This window comes from Phocoena sinus, chromosome 19, assembly GCF_008692025.1.
Source record: "Phocoena sinus isolate mPhoSin1 chromosome 19, mPhoSin1.pri, whole genome shotgun sequence".
NCBI lineage: Eukaryota > Metazoa > Chordata > Mammalia > Artiodactyla > Phocoenidae > Phocoena > Phocoena sinus.
This window is the reverse complement of record NC_045781.1, coordinates 14,171,089-14,195,369: the sequence shown is the minus strand read 5'-3', so window position 1 is coordinate 14,195,369 and position 24,281 is coordinate 14,171,089. Positions and strand designations below refer to the sequence as shown.

Sequence of the window (24,281 nt, the reverse complement as noted above, 5' to 3'; positions counted from 1 at the left end):
TTAAGGAGCCGTGAAGTGTCGGGGGAGAAGTGTAATCAGGGAAGCCCTCTTGGAAATGTGACATTTGTATCCGAACGTAGGGAACTTTGAAGATACCCGACATAGGAGCCACTTTAGGAAGAGGAGACACAGTCACATCCACCGTCACTAAATCACAAACACAGGAACCATATGCACAGGATGACACTGTCTACCCTGACCCCTCCCCTCCTGCCTTCAAGGTAAACCATTCCCTGAGAAAGAACGCCCTAGGGAAGGCGGGACTGGTGGAAGCATAATGCACCTGCGCACTCCACTCCCAACTGCCCACCACACACCACACACTTTTTTCAGGTCCCCAGCTCAAAGAGAGGGACTCACTCTTCACGCACTTTGTGTAGACGCGAGCGCACTAGCGCGCGCCCACACACCACCCGGCCCCTTGCGACTAGCCCAAGGCTTGTAATTCTCTGCTGCGTTGCTTAGGGAAGTGAACCGAAACCCTGTGCCTGCGCACTTCAATCCCAGACCGTCTAGTGTGACGCTCGGCCAGTCTCTGTGGCAGACCCAGGCTCGGAGCTGAGAGGAATCATCGGGACTTCCAGGCTCCTTCTGCAAGGCCAGGGAGAGGTCAGCGTGGCAAGAGCCGGGGCACAGGGGTCGGTGTTACGAACCCCCAGAGGAGCTGAGCTGTGGCAGTTGAACCCCCGGGTGCCGAGCCTTTTTCTGGTCAGGACTACATTTCCCAGTGGCCCCCGCGAGCACTGGGCCCGCTGCGCCTTTGTGTCCTCCGGAGGCCCGGTCGCTTCTTTCCGGACCCACGGAGGCTGGGTTCCCTCAGAGTCAGGGCAGGAGGTGGGCCCGAGAGGAGGTTACCCGAGTTTTCCGGGCTTGAACCTGGTTTTCCGGCACTTCGGTTCTGCAGGTAGGAAGTGGGTTGAGGAGCGGCCTGTGGGTCACCCTGACGCCGGTCCCCGGGCCTTCTGTGTGACTCTTCGTGTGAGACGGGGTTGAGACCTTACGGTGCGTGAGCCTGCCACCCAATGTGCCTGTACACATCGTATCTGTGTGACTCTGGGTGCGAGTGAGTCGATGGTTGGTGCCACAGAGGGGAGACTGTGAGTGGGGGCGGGAGGATACTCTCTGTCTCCCGTTGTTCCTGTATCCTCGGCTTCTTTGTGACTGGAGTGTGAGATCACCGGTTGTGATACCCTAGTATTTGAGGCTGGGGGCTATGGGAGAGGGTGACGGTGTGAAACTGCCCGTACCCGTGGCCGCTGTGATCTGTGTAAGATGGTGGTTGGCGCTGTAGTTTTTAAGAATCTGTGAGTGTGTGTATGTTGTGTTTTGTTTTTTTTTTTTTGCGGGGGGGGCGCTGAGTGAGACTCTGTGCCACCAGTATCTATTAAAGCTAACCAGGTGATGCCAGTGTGCCACCAAGTTTCAGAACCACTGACCTACTGGAGAGGAGAAGGAAAGTGGAATCAGGAAGACCTTTATCTGATCTCGGTGCTGTTATTTATTAGCTGTGTGTCTTTATGCAAATGATTACATCACTTGGAGTTTTTATTTGTAAAATCTAGAAAATCTCTTGTTAAAATAATAAATTAGGAAGTGATTTAGGCACAGGTTAAATTGCATGCAAGAAGATTCCTAGGTCTCCATTCTGCCTTCTCTCTATTGGAGGGAAGGGTGCAACAGAGGAAAGAGAAGCAGAAAAATTCTAAGCTAGTGATTCTGGATGCTTCAAGGAAAGCCTAGTTTCTCATGTTCTCTTACCCATCTCACTCATCTAAGGACACTGCCATTTCCCAAGAGAAGAGTCAAGGGGAGGAAAGAATGGCTGTTGGACTTCTTAAAGCCATGTACCAGGTGAGCTGGTGTTTTCTCTTTCCTGAAGTATTTTCCTGCTTTTCAAAACAAGCAGACATTAATTTTCCTTCTGCTGAAACTTTTCTGGGTGACCAATCATGTCACTTCTTAAAACCCTCCAATGGATTCCCACCTGATTCTGGATAAATGTTGAAGTCCTTGCCTTGGCTTGCAAGGCCCTACATAAACTCGTCCCTGGCTAACCCTCTGACCTCATCTAATTTTTCCCACTCTGTATTTCACTCACTTGGTTCCAGCCACACTAGCTTCCTTGTAGTGATCTGAGTACATTCTTAACTCATGGCCTTGCACTTACTGTTCCCTCTGCCTAGAATGCTGTTCCCCCAGATACAGACCAACTTCTTCATTCTGGTCTCTGTCCAAATGTTCATTCATTCAACAAATTTTTGCTAAGCACATATTAACTAAGAGGGCTTAATCCTAGTCTTCTTTTCTGCTCTGTCTACACTCCTTTGTTGATCTCACTGTTTCACAGCTTTAAATACCATCTATATGCCAACAACTACCAAATTGTATACAGCCCAGAAATCCAGACTCATATATCCAACTGCCTACTCTGCATCTTCATTTCGTTGTGGAATGGATACCTCAAATTTAGATGTCTCAAACTGAGTGAAATGAGCCATTGGAAGTTTGGGAGCATAGGAGTGGCATGATCTGATTCCCATTTAATAGGATCACTCTGGCTGCTATTGAAAATAAACTGAATGGGACAAGGATAGAAACAGGAAAATCAATTAGAAAACTCTTACATACTTCCCCATCTAAGATGTTCAAGCTAAAAGTCTTCCATTAGGAAATTTTGTTTGTCCTGCCTTCAAAATATATCCAAAATCTGACCACTTATTACTACCACCAGTTTCCATTCTGGTATAAACCAATATCTCTCACCTGGATTATTGCTATGCTCTTCTAACTTGTCCGTCTACTTCCACCCTGTCTTTAGTCTATCCCCAACAGAGCAGCCAAAGTGATCCTGTTACGTATGTCATATTATGTCATTCCTCTTCATTTCAGGGAGAGAAACAATGGAAAGTATAGACAACTCTTTAAAACAGTTTAGCTGTAAGGGAAGAAGAGAAATGAGTGGTAACTGAAGGAGAAACTGTAGTCAACAAGGTTTTTTAAAGATGGGTATATGTCTGTGGGCTGATGTTAAAGATTCAATAGAAAGGGAAATTGAAGATGAAGAGGAGAGAGGAGGGAATTGCTGGAACACTGCTTGCGAAGCTGAGAGCAGCTGAGGTCTAGGATACAAGTGGAGGGGTTTGGCCTTTGCTAGGAAAGTGGGCTGTTCATTTATAGTAATAGGATCAAGTTAGAGTTTATGGGCCAGATGCAGGTAGATGTGTAGATGTTGTGGGAATTTGTGGATATTCTCTTAAAATGGCTTTTGTTTTTTCAGTGAGACAAAGCAAGATCCTTAGCTGAGAGAAAGGATGGGGGGGGAGGTATTGAAGATTGAGGAGAGAGAAGAAAGTATCAAATGGTCATTTAGGAGGGTGGGGGAAATGAATGGACTAGAGAAATGTATCATGTATGTAGGTAGAAATGTATCATTTTGGCCCCCTGGAAGTTAGTGATCATGAATTTAAAGTGAGACCAATTAGCATGATTTCTCTAGCAAAGTTCAGCTGTGCAGCTTCCAGAAACAGAGTATGCTGAGTGATGGCTGTGGTTTAACCAGGTGAGTATAGTTAAGTGAGAGGGAGCCGGGCAGTTGAGGGTATATGTGTGGGGGTGATTATAACAAATGGTTGTTCTAGGAAGTGAGGGTATGTGGGAGTGAAGAACAGTGAAAACGTGGTGAGATCAATGATTTGTAGGTTCTAGTGTGGTGGAAGAATTATCCTAATTGGGGTACCAGAGGGAAAAAACTGGAATATAGGAGGTGGAAGTGAGAGTGGGAGAGTTGAGATTATGGAGGGTTTTGTACTTATTGGTAACGACAAGGTCTAGGGCATGATCGTGAAGTGAGCGACTGTAGAAGTGTGGAAGACAGGCTTATTGGAGAAGATGGGGTCAGAGAACTGAGAGGCCAGGCTGTTGGAAGGGTTATTTATATGGATATTGAAACATATGGGTACTCCCATATGTTTAATGTGAGTACCATTGGAGAGAGTAACAGTGAGTTAGATGCTGAAGTGTTCAAGTAATGACAGAGAATTTGCATCTACGAGGAATTGGTAGATAATGGAAACAAGAAGTGATAGTGACATAGCCTGATTTCATGAGGTTGAAAACTAGGTATATATTAGGAAAGAGGGTGGGGCAATGGTATGGAAACAAGTGTAAGGAGCAAAGAGGTCACCTACCTCACCTCCATGTGCTGTGTAGAAGGGATTTGAGAAATAAGACAGTCACCACATGACAGGGCTTCAGGGAAAGTTGTCTTCTCCGTTGGGAATCATGTTTCTGTAAGGCAAAAACGTTAAGGGAACTGTTGACTTTCTTTAGACTGGTTTGATTATAATTATGAATGGATTTTGAAACCAAGTATTTGGTTAGAGTTCAAATATTTTAAGAGGTTCTTTGTTAGAGGTCAAATATTTTAAGGTTAGAGTTTAAGCTCCTTATGTTGACATTGTAATTATTTTCATTGACTGTATAAATTAAAGACTCAGTGAAAAAATGTGTATGTTGTATATAAAAAATTTATACATTTATTATACATATTTATGTAAGCTAAGGGAAACATTTTTGGAAGCATGTATACCACATGAAACAAACTCTTAACAGGAGTGTTTCTGCAGTATATGAAGGATGTTATTGCTAGGGCAGAGAGAGAGAAATTCACAAACTACTTCATATAATTAAATAAGAAGAAAAGTTACTGTGTGTTGAAAAAACACTTTAAGAATTTTTATTTTGTAGAGACAGTTTTTTAAACTATGACAAAATTGTATCAAATGCCCAATTAAAAATCTTGCTTTGACAGATTCACCTCTTCTAATTTTGTAAGAAAAGAAAACAATTTACGAGTGTATATGTGTGTGTGTGTGTATCCGTCCCCACACACAAACACATAATGTATGTTAGTTTTCATCAGGTGGTCACATTATAGAAACCTGGAATCCAGCTGAATCATAACATAGCTCCAAGTTTTTAAGAACTTTACTCAGCCCCTATAAGCAAAAACAGTATTATGGGGCTTCCCTGGTGGCGCAGTTGTTGCGAGTCCGCCTGCCGATGCAGGGGACGCGGGTTCGTGCCCCGGTCAGGGAAGATCCCACATGCCGTGGAGCGGCTGGGCCCGTGAGCCATGGCCACTGAGCCTGCGTGTCCGGAGCCTGTGCTCCGCCACGGGAGAGGCCACGATAGTGAGAGGCCCGCGTGCCGCAAAAAAAAAAAAAACAGTATTATGAGTGGAACACTCATTTCTTTACACAAAATTTTAAGTACTCTATAAAAGTATTTGAATTTTAATGGCATTGATCATTTGCTTGATCTAGAACAGTTTTCAGAGATACAGCAAGCACTTTATGGTCTCATTTTTGATCCTCTTATAGCTTCTTGAACTTTGCAAAGCATTCATTCATTAATTCAGTTTATTCAGCAAGTATTTGAATGCCTCATGTGTGCCAGATACTGTTCTATAACTGGTATATAGCAGTGACCAAAACAAAAATATACTCTGCCCTCATGGACTTTACATTTTAATGGAGGTGGGGAGCAGACAATAAATAACAAAATAAGTACCATGTAGAAAAATAAGGAGGGTTAGGGGAATAGGCAACTTGGGTAAGAGCATTGCTTTTGTTATATACAGAATGATCTGAGAAGTACAAAAGCCCTGAGGGGGAACATTCTTGACATATTTGAGAATGTAATATATGGGAGAGCCCTGTGTGCCTGGGGCAGAATGAATGAGGTGAGTATGGGAAAAGATGAGGTTGTTTCACTTCATTTATTTATTTCATTTCAGGAGTTGGTGACCTTCAGAGATGTGGCTGTAGACTTCTCCCAAGAGGAGTGGGATTGTCTGAATTCTTCTCAGAGGCATCTGTACAGTAATGTGATGTTGGAGAACTACAGGATCTTGGTATCACTGGGTAATAATATCTTCTTGTAAAATTGAGCTTATACTCATAAGGGGCACTTTGCTACCACCATTGTTGTGAATTTTTGGATAGCATCTGTAGTGCTTGGCTGAAAGTCTGCTGCCTGTGCCAAAGTAACGGGTTAATATTTGTGGAGTTGGCAGTGAACAGGTCTATTATTAATCTGTGTTGGAAGCTTCAACTTCCCTGTCCTTTGAATACATGTCCTTATCACAGTTTTCTCTGGCTTACTGCAAGCTCCCTCTTCCCTGATGATCAAAGAATTGGATGTGAGTTCTGGGATATCTACAGCATGACCAAATTCTGTTTCTTATATGCAGGACTTTGCTTTTCTAAACCAAGTGTGATATTATTGTTGGAACAAGGGAAGGAGCCCTGGATGGTAAAGAGAGAGCTGACAAAAGACTTGTGCTCAGGTGAGTGAAGAGGAATAGGCAGGCAAAAACCTTTGCAGGTGACAGCCCAGCGTGACTCAAAGGTATCACACCTCTTCACTCTTCTTTGTTGTTGGCATGTTCCTCTCAAATGTCCTAGGTCTTAGTAGAAGCTTGAGTCCTTTTAGTGTGTTCTCCCAAAGTTGATATTCTAAACTGTCTCTCCTTTCACATTTTGCCCCCTCTTATCTATTCTGAGTCCCCTTCCTTCCCAGTCTCATAAACCTCTTCCAGTCTTTAAAAAATCTTTTCCTAATCTGATGAACTTTTGATGAACTACAAACAGCTGTAACTGAAGTAACAAGTTCAAATCCTAACACTTACATGCAGTGGAACTTTGGGCAAGTTACTTAACCTCTCTGTGCCTTTGTTTTGTCATCTATAAAATGGGATAATATTTTTAAGGTGCTTTCAACAGTTCCTATCTCATATTATGAGCTCAAAAGCTGTTAGCTGCTAGTATTATAATAGTAGTAGTTTATCTCTAAATGCCTCATTTTTCTCTTAATGGTCAGTTCATTCATTCCTTTAATCAACATTTATTGAATTTGTACTTTAAACAGAGTACTTGCAAGATGCTAGGGTATTATACATTTATGTAAATAAATAGTTGATAGGCTTGTAGCAGTGATAAAATATGGCTGAAAATGGCACACATGAAAAGAAAGCTGACATGAAGGAAGCTCAGAGAGAGGTGAGAGAGGAGTCTGCTTAGTTGGGAAGATGGTCTTTAACAAAAACACAGGTCAGGGACTTCCCTGATGGTCCAGTGGTTAAGACTCCTCGCTTCCACTGCAGGGGGCATGGGTTTGATCCCTGGTCAGGGAACTAAGATCCTGCATGTGGTGTGGTGTGGCCAAAAAAAAAAAAAAGTCAAAAGCTAGAAAACATTTGAGGGAGAAGAGATTAAGAGGTTAGCTTTGTGGTGTAGGAAGGATTTTCAGATAGGCATAGGAAGCATTAAGGTGAAATGAAGGACTTAAAGTTCAGAAGAAAATTAGGGTCATTGTAAACATCTCTGTCAACACTACTCTCCAACCCATCCCCACCCCTTCCACTACCTCTCCCCAGTCTTTTATGTTCATGTTCAGTTTTCTAAGGAAAAATTTTGATATGGAACTGTAGTATCAAAGAATACATGGCTAAATTTTATTTATTAATTATTATTATTAAATAAATCATACACACATAAATATATTAGACTAAATATGTACTTTAGGTAATAATATAACAAAAAATGTACCTGCTTCTTAACTTAGGATATAGAAGGTTGTCAGTGCCATTTTAGGCCCTCAAGGGCCCCTGCCTAGTGATATATCACTCCCTACTCTTGGACCATCTCTACCACTCACTAGGGTAACCATTATCCTACAATTTTGCTTATCATTTCTTGACTTTTCTTTATTGTTGGTGCCATATAGCCCTAAACAAAATACTTATATTTGCATGTTTTCAATTTTTTATATATGGAAATATATTGGAAATATAGTATACAGATAATTCTTTTTTCAACTCAAAATTATATTCCTGAGATTCATCCATATTGATTTTAGTGACTATTTTTTTTTTTTTTTTTATGCGTTACGCGGGCCTCTCACTGCTGCGGCCTCTCCCGTTGCGGAGGACAGGCTCCGGACGCGCAGGCCCAGCGGCCATGGCTCACGGGCCCAGCCGCTCCGCGGCATGTGGGATCCTCCCAGACCGGGGCACGAACCCGCGTCCCCTGCATCGGCAGGTGGACTCTCAACCACTGCGCCACCAGGGAAGCCCTAGTGACTATTTTTTATTGAATTTTTTTTTCCTGTTGAAATATAATGTATTCCACTGTGAAAAATCACAATTTATGCATTGAAGGGCATTTGAGTTGTTTCAGTTTAATGTTATTATAAGTGTTACTGCTATGAACCTTATTATACATGACTGATGGTGTACATATGCTGGAGTTCATGTAGAGAATATAGCCAGGAATTTACTGCATAATGCTATTTTACTTTCCAGATTACTTGTACTAATTTACATTTCTAACAGCTAACAGCTGTGTGTAAGAGTACTCATTGCTCCACATTCAGAATTGACAAATTTTTTGCAATTTTGACGGGTATGAAATATTATCTCCTTATACTTGTCATCTGAATTTCCTTGACTGCTAAAAAAATTTGGCATCTTTTTATATATATAAATGGCCATTTTGATTTCCTTTTCTGTGAAGTGCCTGTTCAAGTCTTCTGTTCAGTTTGGGGAATATATATATTTTTTATGAAGTATAGTTGATTCACAATATCATATTAGTTTCAGGTGTACAACATAGTGATTTGATATTTTTATAGACTATACTCTATTTAAAGTTATAAAATATTGGCTATATTCCCTGTGCTATACAATATATCCTTGTTGCTTATTTATTTTTTGCTGTGCCATGTGGCTTGTGGGAGCTTAGTTCCCTGACCAGGGATCAAACCCAGGCCCACTGCAGTGAAAGCACCAAGTCTTAGCCACTGGGCCACCAGAGAATTCCCACTTATTTATTTTATACATAGTAGTTTGTACCTCTTAACCCCCTACCACTATCCTGTCCCTCCCCCATACCTTCTTTGTACTGGTAACCGCTAGCTCATTCTCTGTATCTGTGAGTCTGTTTCTGTTTTATTATGTTCATTTGTTTGTTTTATTTTTTAGATTCCACATGTAAGTGATAATATACAGTATTTGTCTTTCTCTGTATGACTTATCACTAAGCCTAATACCCACAAATGGCAAAATTTCATTCTTTTTTTATGACTGAGTAGTATTCTATTATATATATTCACATACATACATATATATATATAGGTATATATGTCACATCTTTATCCATTCGTCTGTTAATGGACACTTAGATTGCTTCCGTATCTTGGCTGTTGTAAATAATGCTGCTATGAACATTGGGGTGCATGTATCTTTTTGAATTAGTGTTTTTGTTTTCTTCGGATATGTACCCAGGAGTGGAATTGCTGGATCATATGGTAGTTCTATTTTTAGTTTTCTGAGGAACCTCTGTACTGTTTTCCATAGTGGCTGTACCAATTTACATTCCCACCAACAGTGCAAGAGGGTTCCCCTTTCTTCACATTGTTATTTGTGGTCTTTTTAATGATAGCCATTGTGAAATGTATGAGATGATATCTCGTGGTTTTGATTTGTGTAGCTTATGTTTTTGATTTTGATATTTTGTTTTAAGAAACCTTTCTATATTCTGAAGTCATATGGGTGTTCTCAAATTGTCTTCCAAAGATTTTCCTTTTACATTTAGGGCCATAATCCAATTGAAATTGTTTTTTGAGATTGAAGTATTTAATTTCTAAAATCAAATGTCTCAGACATTTACTGAAGAAATGAACTCTCTTTGCTTATTGTTCTGAATGTTACCTCTTAATATATCAGGTTATAGTATATATATGGGTCTGATTTTGAGCTCTGTTCCATTCCATTGATCTATTTTTTCTTACGCCAGTACCACACTATCTTAAATATTTTAATGTGATACTTCAATATCTGTTAGGGTAAGTCCCTATACCTTGTTTATGTTCTTCAGAATTTCTTGTTTGCCCTTTGGCCATCTAACTAAATTTAGGTCAATTTCCACTAGAAAACAACAAAAAGCTATTGGCTTTTGGTCCAAATTTTATTCTATATATCAATTTTGGAATTTGTTTTTATTTGTGAACATAGTTTATCTCTCCATTTACTTAGGTCTTTAAATTTCCTTCAAATGTGTTTTATAATTTTCTCCATAAAGGCCATGCACATCTTCTATTAGATTAATTCCTAGGCATTTTAGTTTTGTTCCTGTGTTAAATGTTGTTTGTGTTTTCAATTTGTTGCTCATACATAGAAATAAAGTTAACTTTTGTACTTTGACCTTATATCCAGCAACGTTGCCAAGCTCTCCCATTAATACTAGTAATTTTTAGATTTCCTTGGATTTTTCTGTGGGCAGGCATGTCTGTGAATAATGGCAGTTCCTTTATTTTAATTTCTTATACCCTTAATTTCTTTTTTCTGTTACCCTGTCTTAGATCACCAATATGGTATCAATCAAAGTAGTGATAGCAGGCATTTTTATCAACTTCTGGTCTCAATGAAAGTGCTTTAATATTTTGTAATTAATAATTCTGATGTTTAAATGTTTCTGGTAGATACCCTTTCATTACTGTTTGCTAGAGTTTTGTTTGTGTAAAGCTTTTGAGTTTTAATGTTTTTCTGTAACTGTAGATGATTAGATGATTTTTACTTTTTCATCTGTTTATGTAGTGAATTACATATTTAATGTTGAACCAATCTTGTATTCCTGAGACAAACCCATCTTCATCTTTTCCATTCATAGCTAGCTGCTATTTGCCAATATTTTGTTTAGTTATTTTGCATCTATGTTTGTCAGTGAGGTTGGCCTTCAGTTTTTCCCTTCATGTACTCTTCTTGTCAGATTTTGGAATCAGGATTGTCCTAGTTTCATAAAATCTGTTGGTGAGTATTCCTCTTTTTCTTCCTTAGAAGAATTTGGGTAAAATTTTACAAATTTGTCTTTTGAATGTTTGGTAGAACTTTGTTCATCTTGGCCTGAGATTTTTTGTGTGTGAAAAGAATTTAAACTAATAATTCAATTTCTGTTATAAGATTTTGTGTTTTTTATTCTTATAGTCATGGAGTTATGGTTTTTTTCTAAAAATTTATAATTCTCATGTAAGTTTTCAAATTTATTAGATAAAATTATTCATTATTTTCTCTTATCTGAAGTTGGTAGTATATGTAAATATGACCTCTTTTTCCTTCTAAAAAGGGAGAAACATCTTTCAACTTATTCATGTTTTCAGACATTTTTTACTTCACTGATCCTCTCTAATTTATCTTTACATTTTTTTCATGTATTTCTCCTCTACTATTTTATTCCTCCTATATTTTTTATGCTATTTTCTCTCTTTCTCTTTTTTGCTGGCTTTTAAACTTAGATAATTCAGTGTTTTTGAGGCTTTCTCTTTTCTATTATAAGCATTTAAGACTATATTAGGAATATAGTTCACATATTTTGATATGTAGCATTTTTGTTATCATTGTATATCTTAACATTTTCTAATTTCTATTGATTTTTTTTCTTGACTATGAATTATTTGGAAGTTTTAAGTTGCAAATTGAAGGTTTTTGTTTGGTTTAACTACATTGTGATTGGAGGATACGGTCTAGTTAACATGCATTCTCTGAAATACTTTGAAACCTCTTTTACATCTTAGGGGTTAATTTTGGTAAATATACTGTGTTCTGGAGAATGTCTGTGTGCTGCTTGTGGAGTACAGCATTTTATATATGTTCATTGGATTAAGCTCATTAATTGTGCTGGTCAACTCTTCTGTGTCTTTATGGATTTAAAAAAAAATCTCTTTGAGCAGTATTTTGAAAGTATTTTATAAGGTGATACGTTTGGGGGATTATCTTTCTGGTGAATTCTTATTATTATTGTTACTCTTTAAATCTAGTGATGATTCTTCCCTTAACTATTTAGCTTAATATTAATATAACTATATTAGCCTTCTTTCTTAATATTTCCTTAGTTTAGTTTTTCCCACCCCTTTACTCTCTTACTTTCTATGTGTTCTTTTTGTGAACAGTATATAGCTAAACATTTTTTTGTCCAGTCTGATAATCTAATTGTGTTCTTGCTGAGTTTTAGGAGTTCTCTATGTACTCTGGATATTAACCCCTTTTCAGATACATGATTTGTAAATATTTTCTCCCATTCCATCCGTGGGTTGCCTTTTCACTCTGTTGATTATGTCCTTTGATGCACAGAAGTCTTTAATTTTCATGAACTCCAATTTGTCTGCTTTTTTCTTGCCTGTGCTTTTGGTATCATAACCAAGAAATCATTGCCTATTATAATGTCATGAAGATTTTTCCCTATGTTTCCCTCTAAGATTATTTTAGTGTTAAGTTTTAGGTTTAAGTTTTTGATCCATTTGGGGTTAATTTTTGTATATGGTGTAACAACTTCTTTGTTTTGCATGTGGATATTTAATTTTTCCAGCGCCATTTATTGAAAAGCCTGTCCTTTCTCCATGGAATGGTCTTGGCATGCTTGTGAAAAGTCATTTGACCATATATGTGAGGGTTTATTTCTGAGCTCTCTGTTTTCTATTCCATCAGTATATCTATCTTTATGTCACACCACACTGTTTTGAGTACTGTAGCTTTGTAATAAGTTTTGAAACCAGGAAGTGTGAGACCTCCAACTTTCTTCTTCCTTTTCAAGATTCTTTTGACTATTCAGGGTCCATTGAGATTACATATGAATTTTTGGATCAATTTTTCTATTTCTGGAAAAAGCATTGGGATTTTGATAGGTATTACATTGAATCTCTAGATAGTTTTGCGTAGTTTGGACATCTTAACTTCTAATTAACTTCTGGATATTAACCCCTTCTAATTAAATTCTAATTAACTTCTAATCCATGAACACAGAATGTCTTCATTTATTTTATTTTTTTAATTATTTTTTATTTTCGGTACATGGGCCTCTCACTGCTGTGGCCTCTTCTGTTGCGGAGCACAGGCTCTGGATGTGCAAGCCCAGCAGCCATGGCCCACAGGCCCAGCCACTCTGCGGCACATGGGATCCTCCCAGACCGGGCCACGAACCCACATCCCCTGCATCAGCAGGTGGACTCTCAACCACTGCGCCACCAGGGAAGCCCCTCTTCATTTATTTATATCTTTAATTTCTTTCAGTAATGTTTTGTAATTTTCATTGTAGAAGTCTTTCACATTCTTAATTAATTCCTAAATATTTTATTCTTTATTGATGCTATTGTAAATGGAGTTGTTTTCTTAATTTTCTTTTCAGATTGTTCATTGTTAGTGTATAGAAATGCAACTGATTTGTGTGTGTTGACTTTGTATTCTTCTACTGTGCTGAATTTGTTAGTTATAAGAGGTGTTTGTTTTTCTTTTGTGGAGTGTTTAGGATTTCTACATGTAAGATCATGTTGTCTACAAACAGAAACAATTTTATTTCTTCCTTTCTAATTTGGATGTTTTTTATTTGTTTTTCTTGCCTGATTGCTCTGGCTAGAATCATTTCTGACTTTAGTTGAATTGCTCTTTTTTCTTAGTCTTATTAAAGGTTCATCAGTTTTGTCAATCTTATTGAAAAAACAACTCTTGGTTTAGTTGATTCTATTGCTTTTTAAATTCTCTATCTGGTTTTATCTCTGCTTAAATCTTTATTATCTTCTTCTTTCTTCTAGATTTGGCTTAGTTTGCTCTTTTTCTAGTTTGTTAATATTGTTGATTTGAGATCTTTCTTCTTTTGTGATGTAAACCTTCACAGCTATAAATTTCCCTCTTAGCACTGCTTCTGATGCATCCCATAAATTTTGGTATGTCATATTTTTATTTTCATTTGTTGTAAGATATTTTTAAACGCTTCTGTGATTTATTCTTTGACCCATTGGTTGTTTAAGTGTGTGTTGTTTAATTTCCACACATGTGTGGATTTTCCAATTTTTATTTTGCTATTGATTTCTAGTTTCATTCCCTTACGATTAAAAAAGATAGTTAATTTGATTTCAATCTTTTGAAATTTATTAAGACTTGTTTTATGGCTAACATATAGTTTATCCTGGATTCATGTTTATTTTCTTGATGAATGTTAGTATTTAAAAAAAATTTTTTTTTTCATGATGTTTTTGTTTTTGTTTTTTTTTGGCCTTGTCACACAGCTTGTGGGACCTTAGTTCCCCAACCAGGGATTGAACCCGGGCCCAACGCAGTGAAAGTGCCGAGTCCTAACCACTGGACTGCCAGGAAATTCCTTAAAAAAAAAAAATTTTTTTTTTTCTTGCAGTGAGTTTGCCAAACTGCAGAATCTGAGAGGACAGCATTCCACAAGATTGTGCTTATTTCAAACACCAGCTGCAAGTTAGGGGATCCTCAGGGCCACCCTCATTTGTGACCCGCTGGCTACATGTTTGGGAGTGCCTACAGTCACCCTCAGGTTTAATAATTTACTAGAATGACTCACAGTACTCAGAGCAAGAGCTATATATTATCATTACAGCTTTACTGTAACAAAGACTACAAATCAGAACTAGCCAAAAGGAGAAACACCAAGGGTGAGGGCTGGGAGAGTTGCAAATGTGAAGTTTCTGTTGTCCTGAGGGCCCACCAGGCATCTCAATATTCAAAAGAATATTACCAACCAGGGAAGCTCTCGCAAGCTTCAGTGTCCAGAGTTTTTTGGTTTTGTTTCATTATGTAGGCATGATTGAGTGAATCATTACCCAACATGACTCAATCATCTCCAGCCTTCCTTCCTTTCCCAAAAGTCAGACTGATATCATGGTGGCGCAAAGCTCCAACCCTTTAATCATATGGTTCGTCTTTCCAGCATGGTTAGCCTCCAGCCTGAGTCATCTATCTCATTAGCAAAAACTGTCTAGGGGCTCATCATGAGTCACCTTACTAGTATTAATCATCAGGTGTAGTCCAAAGGGCTCACCATGAATAACAAAGACACTCCTTCCAGGAGTTTAGATGGCTTAGAGGTTACCTCCTGAGAAATAGGGACAAAGGTCTGCCAAATTCTTTATTGCACAGTTCTTTTAAGAAATCACAGTAGGCTCTGACTGTAATTGAACAGACATAATAGGTAAATTTAGTCAGACTTTGTGGCTTTACATTGTTGGTTCCTCATATACAAAAGCAAAGTGTGTATCTTCTCCCTTTATTCAAATTTTTTGGGGTGGTCCATCATTAGAATTGTAAAGCTTTTGTTCTTTTCTTACAAAGTTTATTTCTAGGGTTTTTTCCCTCTTCATTGTTGTTGTTGTTGTCAATGTTAAAGATATCTTCTGAGACTAATTATTTTCTTTATGCTTTCTTCTATTGCTTTTTAAAATTGATTCTGAAATTGCAAAATAATATTCTTATTTGAAAAAAGAAGTATAAATAGTACAGTAATTTCCCCCATAGCTTTTATATTCTATTCTATATTATATTCTTTTATTTATCTAATTATTCATATGTGGTGTTTTGCAAGTCCCAATGTATACTTTGTATATAAAGAAAGATAATTCTTATTAATGGTTACTATTACTAGCTGTCTTTTTTTGCAGGGGCGGGGGGCACACCACGCGGCTTGGGGGATCTTAGTTCCCTGACCAGGGATTGAACCTGTGCCCTCAGCAGTTAAAGCGTAGAGCCTTTAACCACTGGACTGCCAGGGAATCCCCTTTGTGACATTTCTTAATAATATATTCCAAACTGTGTATGTTACTGTGAAAGTGTATTTTATACTTCTTCAGTATAAATCATTGAACAAGTTGATTTTTATTATAACCTTTAATGTCATGTGGTATTAATGTTCTCAGCCCTGATTTTTTCTTGCTTACATTTGTCCTTCTTAATCTCTTTGGGTTTCTTCTCTTTTCCTTAATATCTTAATGTTGGAATGCTCCAGGGTTCACTCCTTGCTCCTTTCTCTGCTATCTACACTCATTCTCTTAGTAATTTAGTCTCTTTAAATACCACCTATATGCTGGCAACTCCCAATTTAAAAACCTCTAGTCCAGACTTCTCTTTTTATTTCTGAATTATAGTTGATTTACAATATTATATTAGTTTCAGGTGTACAGCATAGTGATTAAAAAATTTTATAGAGGAGCTTCCCTGATGGCGCAGTGGTTATGAATCCGCCTGCCAATGCAGGGAACATGGGTTTGAGCTCTGGTCCGGGAAGATGCCACATGCTACAGAGCAACTAAACCTGTGCACCACTACTACTGAGCCTGCACTCTAGAGCCCCCGAGCCACAACTACTGAAGCCCACGTGCCTAGAGCCCGTGTTCCGCAACAAGAGAAGCCACTGCAGTGAGAAGCCCACATGCTGCAATGAAGAGTAGCCCCCACTCACCACAACTAGAGAGAGCCCGCATGAAACAACAAAGACCCAACACAGCCAAAAATAAATAAATACATAAACTTTTTAAAAATTTTTATAGATATTCCATTTATATAATTATAAAATATTGGCTCTATTCCCTGTGCTGTACAATATATCCTTGTAGCTTATTTATTTTATACATAGTAGTTTGTACCTCTAAATCCTCTACCCCTATCTTTCCTCTCCCTGCTTCCCTCTCCTCACTGGTAACTACTAGTTTGTTCTCTGTATCTGTGAGTCTGTTTTGTTATATTCATTTGTTTGTTTTATTTTTTAGATTCCTCGTATAAGTGATAACATACAGTATTTGTCTTTCTCTGTCTGACTTATCACTAACCCTAATACCCTCCAGGTCCATCCATGTTGTTGCAAATGGCAAAATTTCATTTTTTATGACTGAGTAGTATTCTGTTGTATCAGTATATATATACCACATCTTTATCTATTCATCTGTTGATGGATACTTGGGTTGCTTCCATATCTTGGCTATTGTAAATAATGCTGCTCTGAACATTGGGGTGCATATATCTTTTTTATTAGTGTTTTCATTTTCTTCAGATACATAACCAGGAGTGGTATTGCTGGATCGTATGGTAGCTCTGTTTTTAGTTTTCTGAGGAACCTCTGTACTGTTTTCCACAGTGGCTGCACCAATTTATATTCCCACCAACAGTGTAGGAGGGTTCACTTTTTTCCACATCCTCACCAACATTTGTTATTTGTGGTCTTTTTGATGATAGCCATTCTGACAGGTGTGAGGTGATATCTCACTGTGGTTTTTATTTGCATTTCTCTAATGGTTAGTGATGTTGAACATCTTTTCATGTGCTTGTTGGCCATCTGTATGTCTTCTTTGGAAAAGAAGTTCTTCTGCACATTTTTTAATCGAGTTGTTTGTTTTTTTGATATTGAGTTGTATGAGCTATTTATATATTTTGGATAACAACCCCTTATCCTAGACCTCTACCTTAAACTTAGTATCATGTGTCCATCTGCCTTCTCAACATTTCCATTTCAAAGTCTAAAAGACATATTAAGTTTATGATGTTTAAATCTGAACTGTGGATCTTCTATACCTCATTACCTAAGCTTGCTGTACCCATAGCCTTTCCCATCAATGTTGATGGCTATTCCATCCTTCCATTGTTCAGACCATAAACTTTGAAGACATGCTTGTCTCACCTCTTTCTATTACATTCTATATCCAATCTGTTGGTATGTGCTCCTGGCTTTTCCTATAAAATATACCTAGAATCTGACCACCTCTGTATACCTCCACTGATATCTCTCTGGTCTGAATCATTATCATTTCTCACACTGATTGCTACAATAGTAGGTCCCCTTCCTTCTCCCCTTGCTTTCCACCTTCCAGTATTTTCATTAAATCATAACTAGATATCACTTCTGTACTCATACCACTTCAGTGGCTCTCTATCTCACTCAGAGTAAAACCAAATTTCTTAGGTGGCCTATAAAGCTTTAATAATCTGATTATCCTTTACCCCCTGACTTCATCTCCTACTACTCAGTCCTCTCCAGCCACAGTGGCCTTCTTGCTATTCCTCAAACAATCCAAACATGCTTCTACTTTTAGGCTGTTTCTTCTGCCCAGGATGTTCTTTCTTTAAATATCTAAGTAACTAACTTTTTCACTTCCTTCAAATCTTTGCTTTAATTTTTTGTTTGTTTGTTTGTTTTTGGCTGAGTTGGGTCTTCGTTGCTGCATATGGACTTCCTCTAGTTGTGGCAAGTTGGGGCTACTCTTTGTTGCAGTGCATGGGCTACTCATTGCAGTGGCTTCTCTTGTTGTGGAGCACGGGCTCTAGGCGTGCAGGCTTCAGTATTTGTGGCATGTGGGCTCAGTAGTTGTGACGCATGGGCTTAGTTGCTCTGCGGCATGTGGGATTTTCCTGGACCAGGGATCGAACCCATGTACCCTGCATTGGCAGGCAGATTCTTAACCACTGTGCCACCAGGGAAGTCCTGCTTTAAGGTTAACTTATTAATGATTCCTACTTTGACTTCACCAACACTCCTGATCTCTCTTACCCTGCTTTTCTTTTTCTATAGCACTTAGTACCTTCTAACATACAATAAAATTTACTTATTTAGCATTTATTTTCTGTCTCCCCCAAGAACATGAGATCCATGAAGGTAAGGATCTTCATTTACTCCAATATGAAAGCATATAGAACCTTGTACCTGGTACAAGGTTCAATGAATGTTCTTGAAAGAAGTAACTGTAAAAATGGAGATTATTTCAGTTCCTGTATTATTCATACATGCATAAAATTATAACTGAGTCCAGTCACCTACATAAGTCCTTCTTGACCTGAGATTTACCTTATTGATTTTCTTATAACTCTAATCATTCCTCCTCAAGTTTCTCTATGATGTATTTTCAGTTTCTGTTCTTACACACTTCAGAACTACTTTCATAAATGTACTTTCTGGTACCTAATAGAGTAGACATTTTTTTTCTTATTATTTTTCAGACTGGGAATCTTTGTGTGAGACTGAAGAGTTAACCCCAAAGCAGGACATTTATCAAGTGCGATCATCTCAGAAAGTAATAGAAACACTTACAAGCTGTGGCCTTGAGTACTCCAGATTGAAAGAAGAATGGAAATGTGAGGGCCACTTTGAGAGGCAACCAGTGAATCAGAAGCCTTGTTTCAAGGAAAAGACAATCACTCACGAAGAAGCCCCTGTTGATGAAAGAGGACAAGAATATAACAAAACTTGGGGAAGTTTCCATCCCAGCACACTACTTCATACACAACAGATAATCCCCAAAGAGGAGAAAGTACATAAACATAACACACATAAAAGCTTTAAAAAAAAATTAATGGCTATTAAGCCCAAGAGTATCTATACAGAGAAGAAACTTTTGAAATGTAATGACTGTGGAAAAGTCTTCAGTCAGAGCTCATCCCTTACTCTTCATCAAAGAATTCATACTGGAGAGAAGCCCTATCAATGTATAGAATGTGGGAAGGCCTTCAGCCAGAGATCAAATCTTGTTCAACATCAGAGGATTCATACTGGAGAGAAACCCTATGAATGTAAGGAATGTAGGAAAGCCTTCAGTCAGAATGCACACCTAGTTCAACATCTGAGAGTTCATACTGGAGAAAAACCTTATGAATGCAAAGTGTGTAGGAAAGCCTTCAGCCAGTTTGCTTACCTTGCTCAACATCAGAGAGTTCATACTGGAGAGAAACCCTATGAATGTATTGAATGTGGGAAAGCATTTAGCAATAGATCATCTATTGCCCAACACCAGAGGGTTCATACTGGTGAGAAACCTTATGAATGTAATGTCTGTGGGAAAGCATTTAGCCTTCGTGCATACCTTACTGTACATCAGAGAATACATACTGGAGAGAGACCCTATGAATGTAAGGAATGTGGGAAGGCTTTCAGCCAGAATTCACACCTTGCTCAACATCAGAGAATTCATACTGGAGAAAAACCTTATAAGTGTCAGCAATGTAGGAAAGCATTCAGCCAGATTGCCTACCTTGCTCAACATCAGAGAGTTCATACTGGAGAGAAACCCTATGAATGTATTAAATGTGGGAAGGCTTTTAGCAATGATTCATCCCTTACTCAACATCAGAGAGTTCATACTGGAGAGAAGCCTTACGAATGTAATGTTTGTGGAAAGGCTTTTAGTTACTGTGGGTCCCTTGCCCAACATCAGAGAATCCATACTGGAGAGAGACCCTATGAATGTAAGGAATGCAAGAAAACCTTCAGACAGCATGCACACCTTGCTCATCATCAGAGAATCCATTTTGGGGAGTCACTGTCACCACCCAATCCAGTCAATCACCAAGTCCTGTAGACTATCTCAAAAATACTTCTGGAATTTATACTCTTTTCTCCATCTCTAATGTTGTCATCCTTGTCTAAGATTCATCTCACCTGGATCACTCTATAGCTTTCTAACAGGTTTTCCTGTATCAACATTTGGTCCCCTTAAATTCATTTCCCACCATGCACCCAAACTGATCTTTTTCAAGTGTAAGAATACACACATCACTGCTTCCAGTTAAAAGTTTTTTTGGCTTGCTGTTGTTCTTAAGCTAGCATCCACAGTCTTTAAAACTGTCTATGAGGAGCTTCATTATCTGGTTCTTAGATACCTTTCAGCCTTATTTTATTCCAGTCTCTCTGGGCACTAGGCACCTCCCAGGTCTAAGAGCTTAGATTCTGGAAAATCATAGCTCTACCACTACTGTAGCATTGTGTGATTTTGAGTAACTTGCTTGACTTATCTAAACCTCAGGGTTTTCTTTAATTCTTAAAATAGGGGTAATAAAGGATACTGTATTGTAGAAATGTGAGTATTAAATGAAATAGTGTCTATTGTAGATTGGTGCATATTAAGTAAGAAATTTGCATGCAGAGTACTTAACATAGTGCATCAAATATAGCAGATATTCAATTTAATAATAATAGCTAACATGCATTGAGTGCCTACTTTGCACCAGGCACTGTTCTACATACTCAACACATATTAACTCATTTAATCCTTACAGCTAAAACAAGATTCCTTAGTGGATAAAGCAGAACATCATGGGAAGCAGCAGGTCAGAACTGGGGAAACCTAAAAACTTTAGAATGTATGTGGGAGTGTTTGTACTCTAGGTGAGTAATTGATATAGCCAAGAGTAGTAGAACTATAACACAACCAGTTTTAGGAGGTTTGGATTGGAAACAATTGGATAAACTAAAGAAAATGAAGATTCACTGAGAAAAATGCAGAACTTATATTTAGATCAAGAAAAGAACAGAGAGTATTGCAATTAACTCCAAAAACCCAATAAACAGAAATTTATACTGTAGCATAAAAAGACATCAGTCCCAGGTCATTGTATGGGTGAATCTAGGTGATTTCAAAAGCATTTAAACTGTTTCCTACCATAGAAAAAGTATATAAATTTTTATCAAGTGATTATAAAATTGAAACCAAAAGGGGACTGAGGGAAGAAAACTACAGTCAAATGTAGTTTGACTACATTTATATATATACACACATGCATATATATACTTTCATTCAGTGAATTTTGAGTAACTACTGTTTGCCACACACTGATTTAGACATGAGGAGATAACATGATCAATACAAAGACCATGTCCTCATGGAGTTAAAACAATAGATTTTCTAGGCCCAGAAAACTGAAGAACAATAAAATAAATTGAAGGGTATTATATAGCCTAGGCTGAAGAGACTCAAGATAACAAAGTTATCAGTTACTCCTAATTTACAACTTCACTGCAGTTCCAAGCAAAATTCCTCAATGGGCCTTTTTGCCCTTTAATTTCACAGCTTTGTTTTGAAATTCATCTATGAAGTGTGAATTCTAAAGAACAAGAAAATTATCGAATCTAATCTATTTGTAGAAATTTTGCATATGATAAAGTTGGTTTATACCAGTAGAGAAAGGATGGATTTGGGAGTAGTAAAATAATTGACAATGTATATCATGGCAGTAAGGGAAAAAAATAAAATGAACTATTTCAAAATCATCACATTAAAAAAAGCATCACAGTACCTATTACTGGGAAGATGTGGAGCAATAGGAATATTCATACAGTGCAGTTGAAAATAGTTTTTTAAAAATAATGTATCAATATCTAGTAAAGTCGAAGATGTGGATACTCTTTGACCCAGCAATTCCACACTTAAACCTCTACAGAGCCTCTCCTTATGTGTTCAGGGAGATGTACATGAAGACCCACTTCAGTGTTGTTTGTGAAAATGAAAAGTTTAGGGTAAGCAAAACAATTATTAGGGTTTAAATAAGTTAGAATTGAAATTAATGAACTAGAGATACTTTTATCAATATGGATACATCTCAGAAACTATTGAAATCGAACTAGAGGGTATTTTGTGTGATATGGTTCCACTTATTTATATAAAGTTTGAAAACATGCAAATCAACACTATGTATATTTTTCATGGCTAAATACCATATGGAAATAGTGTAATAACATTTATGGAAATAATCATCAAATTGTGATGACCTCTGGGGAGGGAGAAAAATGAGATTGAGGAAAGGATGCAAAGGGAGGTATCTTTTAATCATTAATTTCTTTAAAAAACAACTGACCAGTTCTAAATTGATGGTTGTGGGTTTTTATTCTCTGTATCTTTCTATATGTTTAAACTTTCATAATTAAAAAAAATTTAAGTAATGTTTGCTTTTGTCAGTTATTCCTTCACTATACGTCAGGCATGCCATATTCACCATTCATCCAATCCATAGTCACCATTTTCTTCAGAAAGAAGCTCGTATACAATTGCCTTCCAGATGCAATCACTGTTAACAATTTGGTGACTGTCCTTCCAGGCATCAGAGTTTTTTAAATGACTATATTTTTACGCTGAGAGTTTTATATCCTACTTACTGCATTTTTTTCCCCCATCATTCCTTTTTTCCCCCAGCTTTATTGAGGTAGGATTGACAAATTAAAATTATATATATTTAAGGTGTACAACATGTTTTCGTATATTTATACACTGAAATGATAACCACAATCAAGCTAATTAACACATCCATCACCTCACATAGTTACCATTTGTGTGTACTACATCTTACCATCAATATGATTAACAGTCACTCGCTATTTCCCCCCAACCACTCCAGGCCCTGGCAACTGCTAATCTACTTTTTGCTTCTATGAATTTGACTATCCTGGACATAAATGGAATTATACAATATGTTGTGTTTTATGACTGACTTCTTTCCATTAGCATAATGTTTTCAAAATCCATGTTGTAGCATGTATCAGTACTTCGTTCTCCTTTTAAAAAAATAGACTTTATGTTTTAGAGAAGTTTTAGGTTCACATCAAAATTGAGTGAAAGGTACAGAGATTTTTTTCATATGACCCCCCACCCCCACACACGCTTAGCTTCCCCCATTATCAACATTCCCCACTAGAGTGGTACATTTGTTATAGGTGATGAACCTACATTGGCATATTATCACCCAAAGTCCAGAGTTTACACTAGAGTTTACTCTTGGTATTGTTTATTGTATGTGCTTGGATAACGTTATGATGACACAAATCCACCATTATAATATACAGAGTAGTTTCACTGCCCCGAAATTCCCTGTGTTCCATTTATTTATCCCTGCCCACTAACCTCTGGCAACAAGTGTTTTGTTGTGTCCTTCGTTTTGCCTTTTCCAGAATGTTATATAGTTGATATCATACTGTATGTAGCCTTTTCAGACTGACTGCTTTCACTTAGTAATATGAATTTAAATTTCTTTCATGTCTTTGCATAACTTGATAACTAATTTCTTCTTAGCACTGAATAATATTCCACTGGCAGGATGTACCACAGTTTATTCATTCACCCGCCAAAAGACATCTTTGTTGCTTCCAAGTTTTGGCAACTATGAATAAAGCTGCTCTAAACATCTATGTGCAGGTTTTTGTGTGTACATAAGTTTTCAGATTCTTTGGGTAAATACCAAGGGACCCAATTACTGAATCATATGGTAAGAACTTCATTCCCTTTTATTGCCCCAAATATTCCACTTCATGGTTTTGCCACATTTTATTTATCCATTCATCAGTGGGGAGACATTTGGATTGTTTCCACATTTTGACTATTATGAATATTGCTGCTCTGAACATTGTGTACAAGTCTTGTGTGGACAAAAAAAAAAATATTTTTTTATTTCTTTTGGATATATAACTAGGAGTGGAATTCCTAGATCATACGGTAATTCTTTTTTTTAAATTAATTAATTCATTCATTCATTTTCGGCCATGCCGAGTGGCATGCAGGATCTTAGTTCCTCGACCAGGGATCAAACCAGTGCCTCCTGCAGTGGAAGCGTGGAGTCTTAACCACTGGACCGCCAGGGAAGTCCCATAGATCATATGGTAATTCTACGTCTGAATTTTTGAGGAACT

At 37.6% G+C, this 24,281-nt stretch overlaps 1 protein-coding gene across 3 annotated transcripts; it reads left to right on the top strand.

Moving 5' to 3' along the window:
* The first annotated feature begins 344 nt into the window (after positions 1 to 344).
* On the top strand, positions 345 to 22,538 carry ZNF570 (zinc finger protein 570). 3 transcript variants are annotated; one of them, XM_032614578.1, is made up of 5 exons: positions 345 to 904; positions 1,777 to 1,851; positions 5,798 to 5,924; positions 6,254 to 6,349; positions 18,833 to 22,538. In XM_032614578.1, exons 2-5 carry the CDS (start codon positions 1,819 to 1,821, stop codon positions 20,185 to 20,187), a joined length of 1,611 nt encoding a protein of 536 aa, XP_032470469.1. In that variant the 5' UTR covers positions 345 to 904; positions 1,777 to 1,818; the 3' UTR covers positions 20,188 to 22,538. The 3 variants fall into 3 exon arrangements, with proteins under 3 accessions (XP_032470469.1, XP_032470471.1, XP_032470470.1); XM_032614579.1 differs by having other exon boundaries at positions 898 to 1,002; XM_032614580.1 differs by lacking the exon at positions 1,777 to 1,851.
* The last annotated feature ends 1,743 nt before the right edge of the window (positions 22,539 to 24,281 follow it).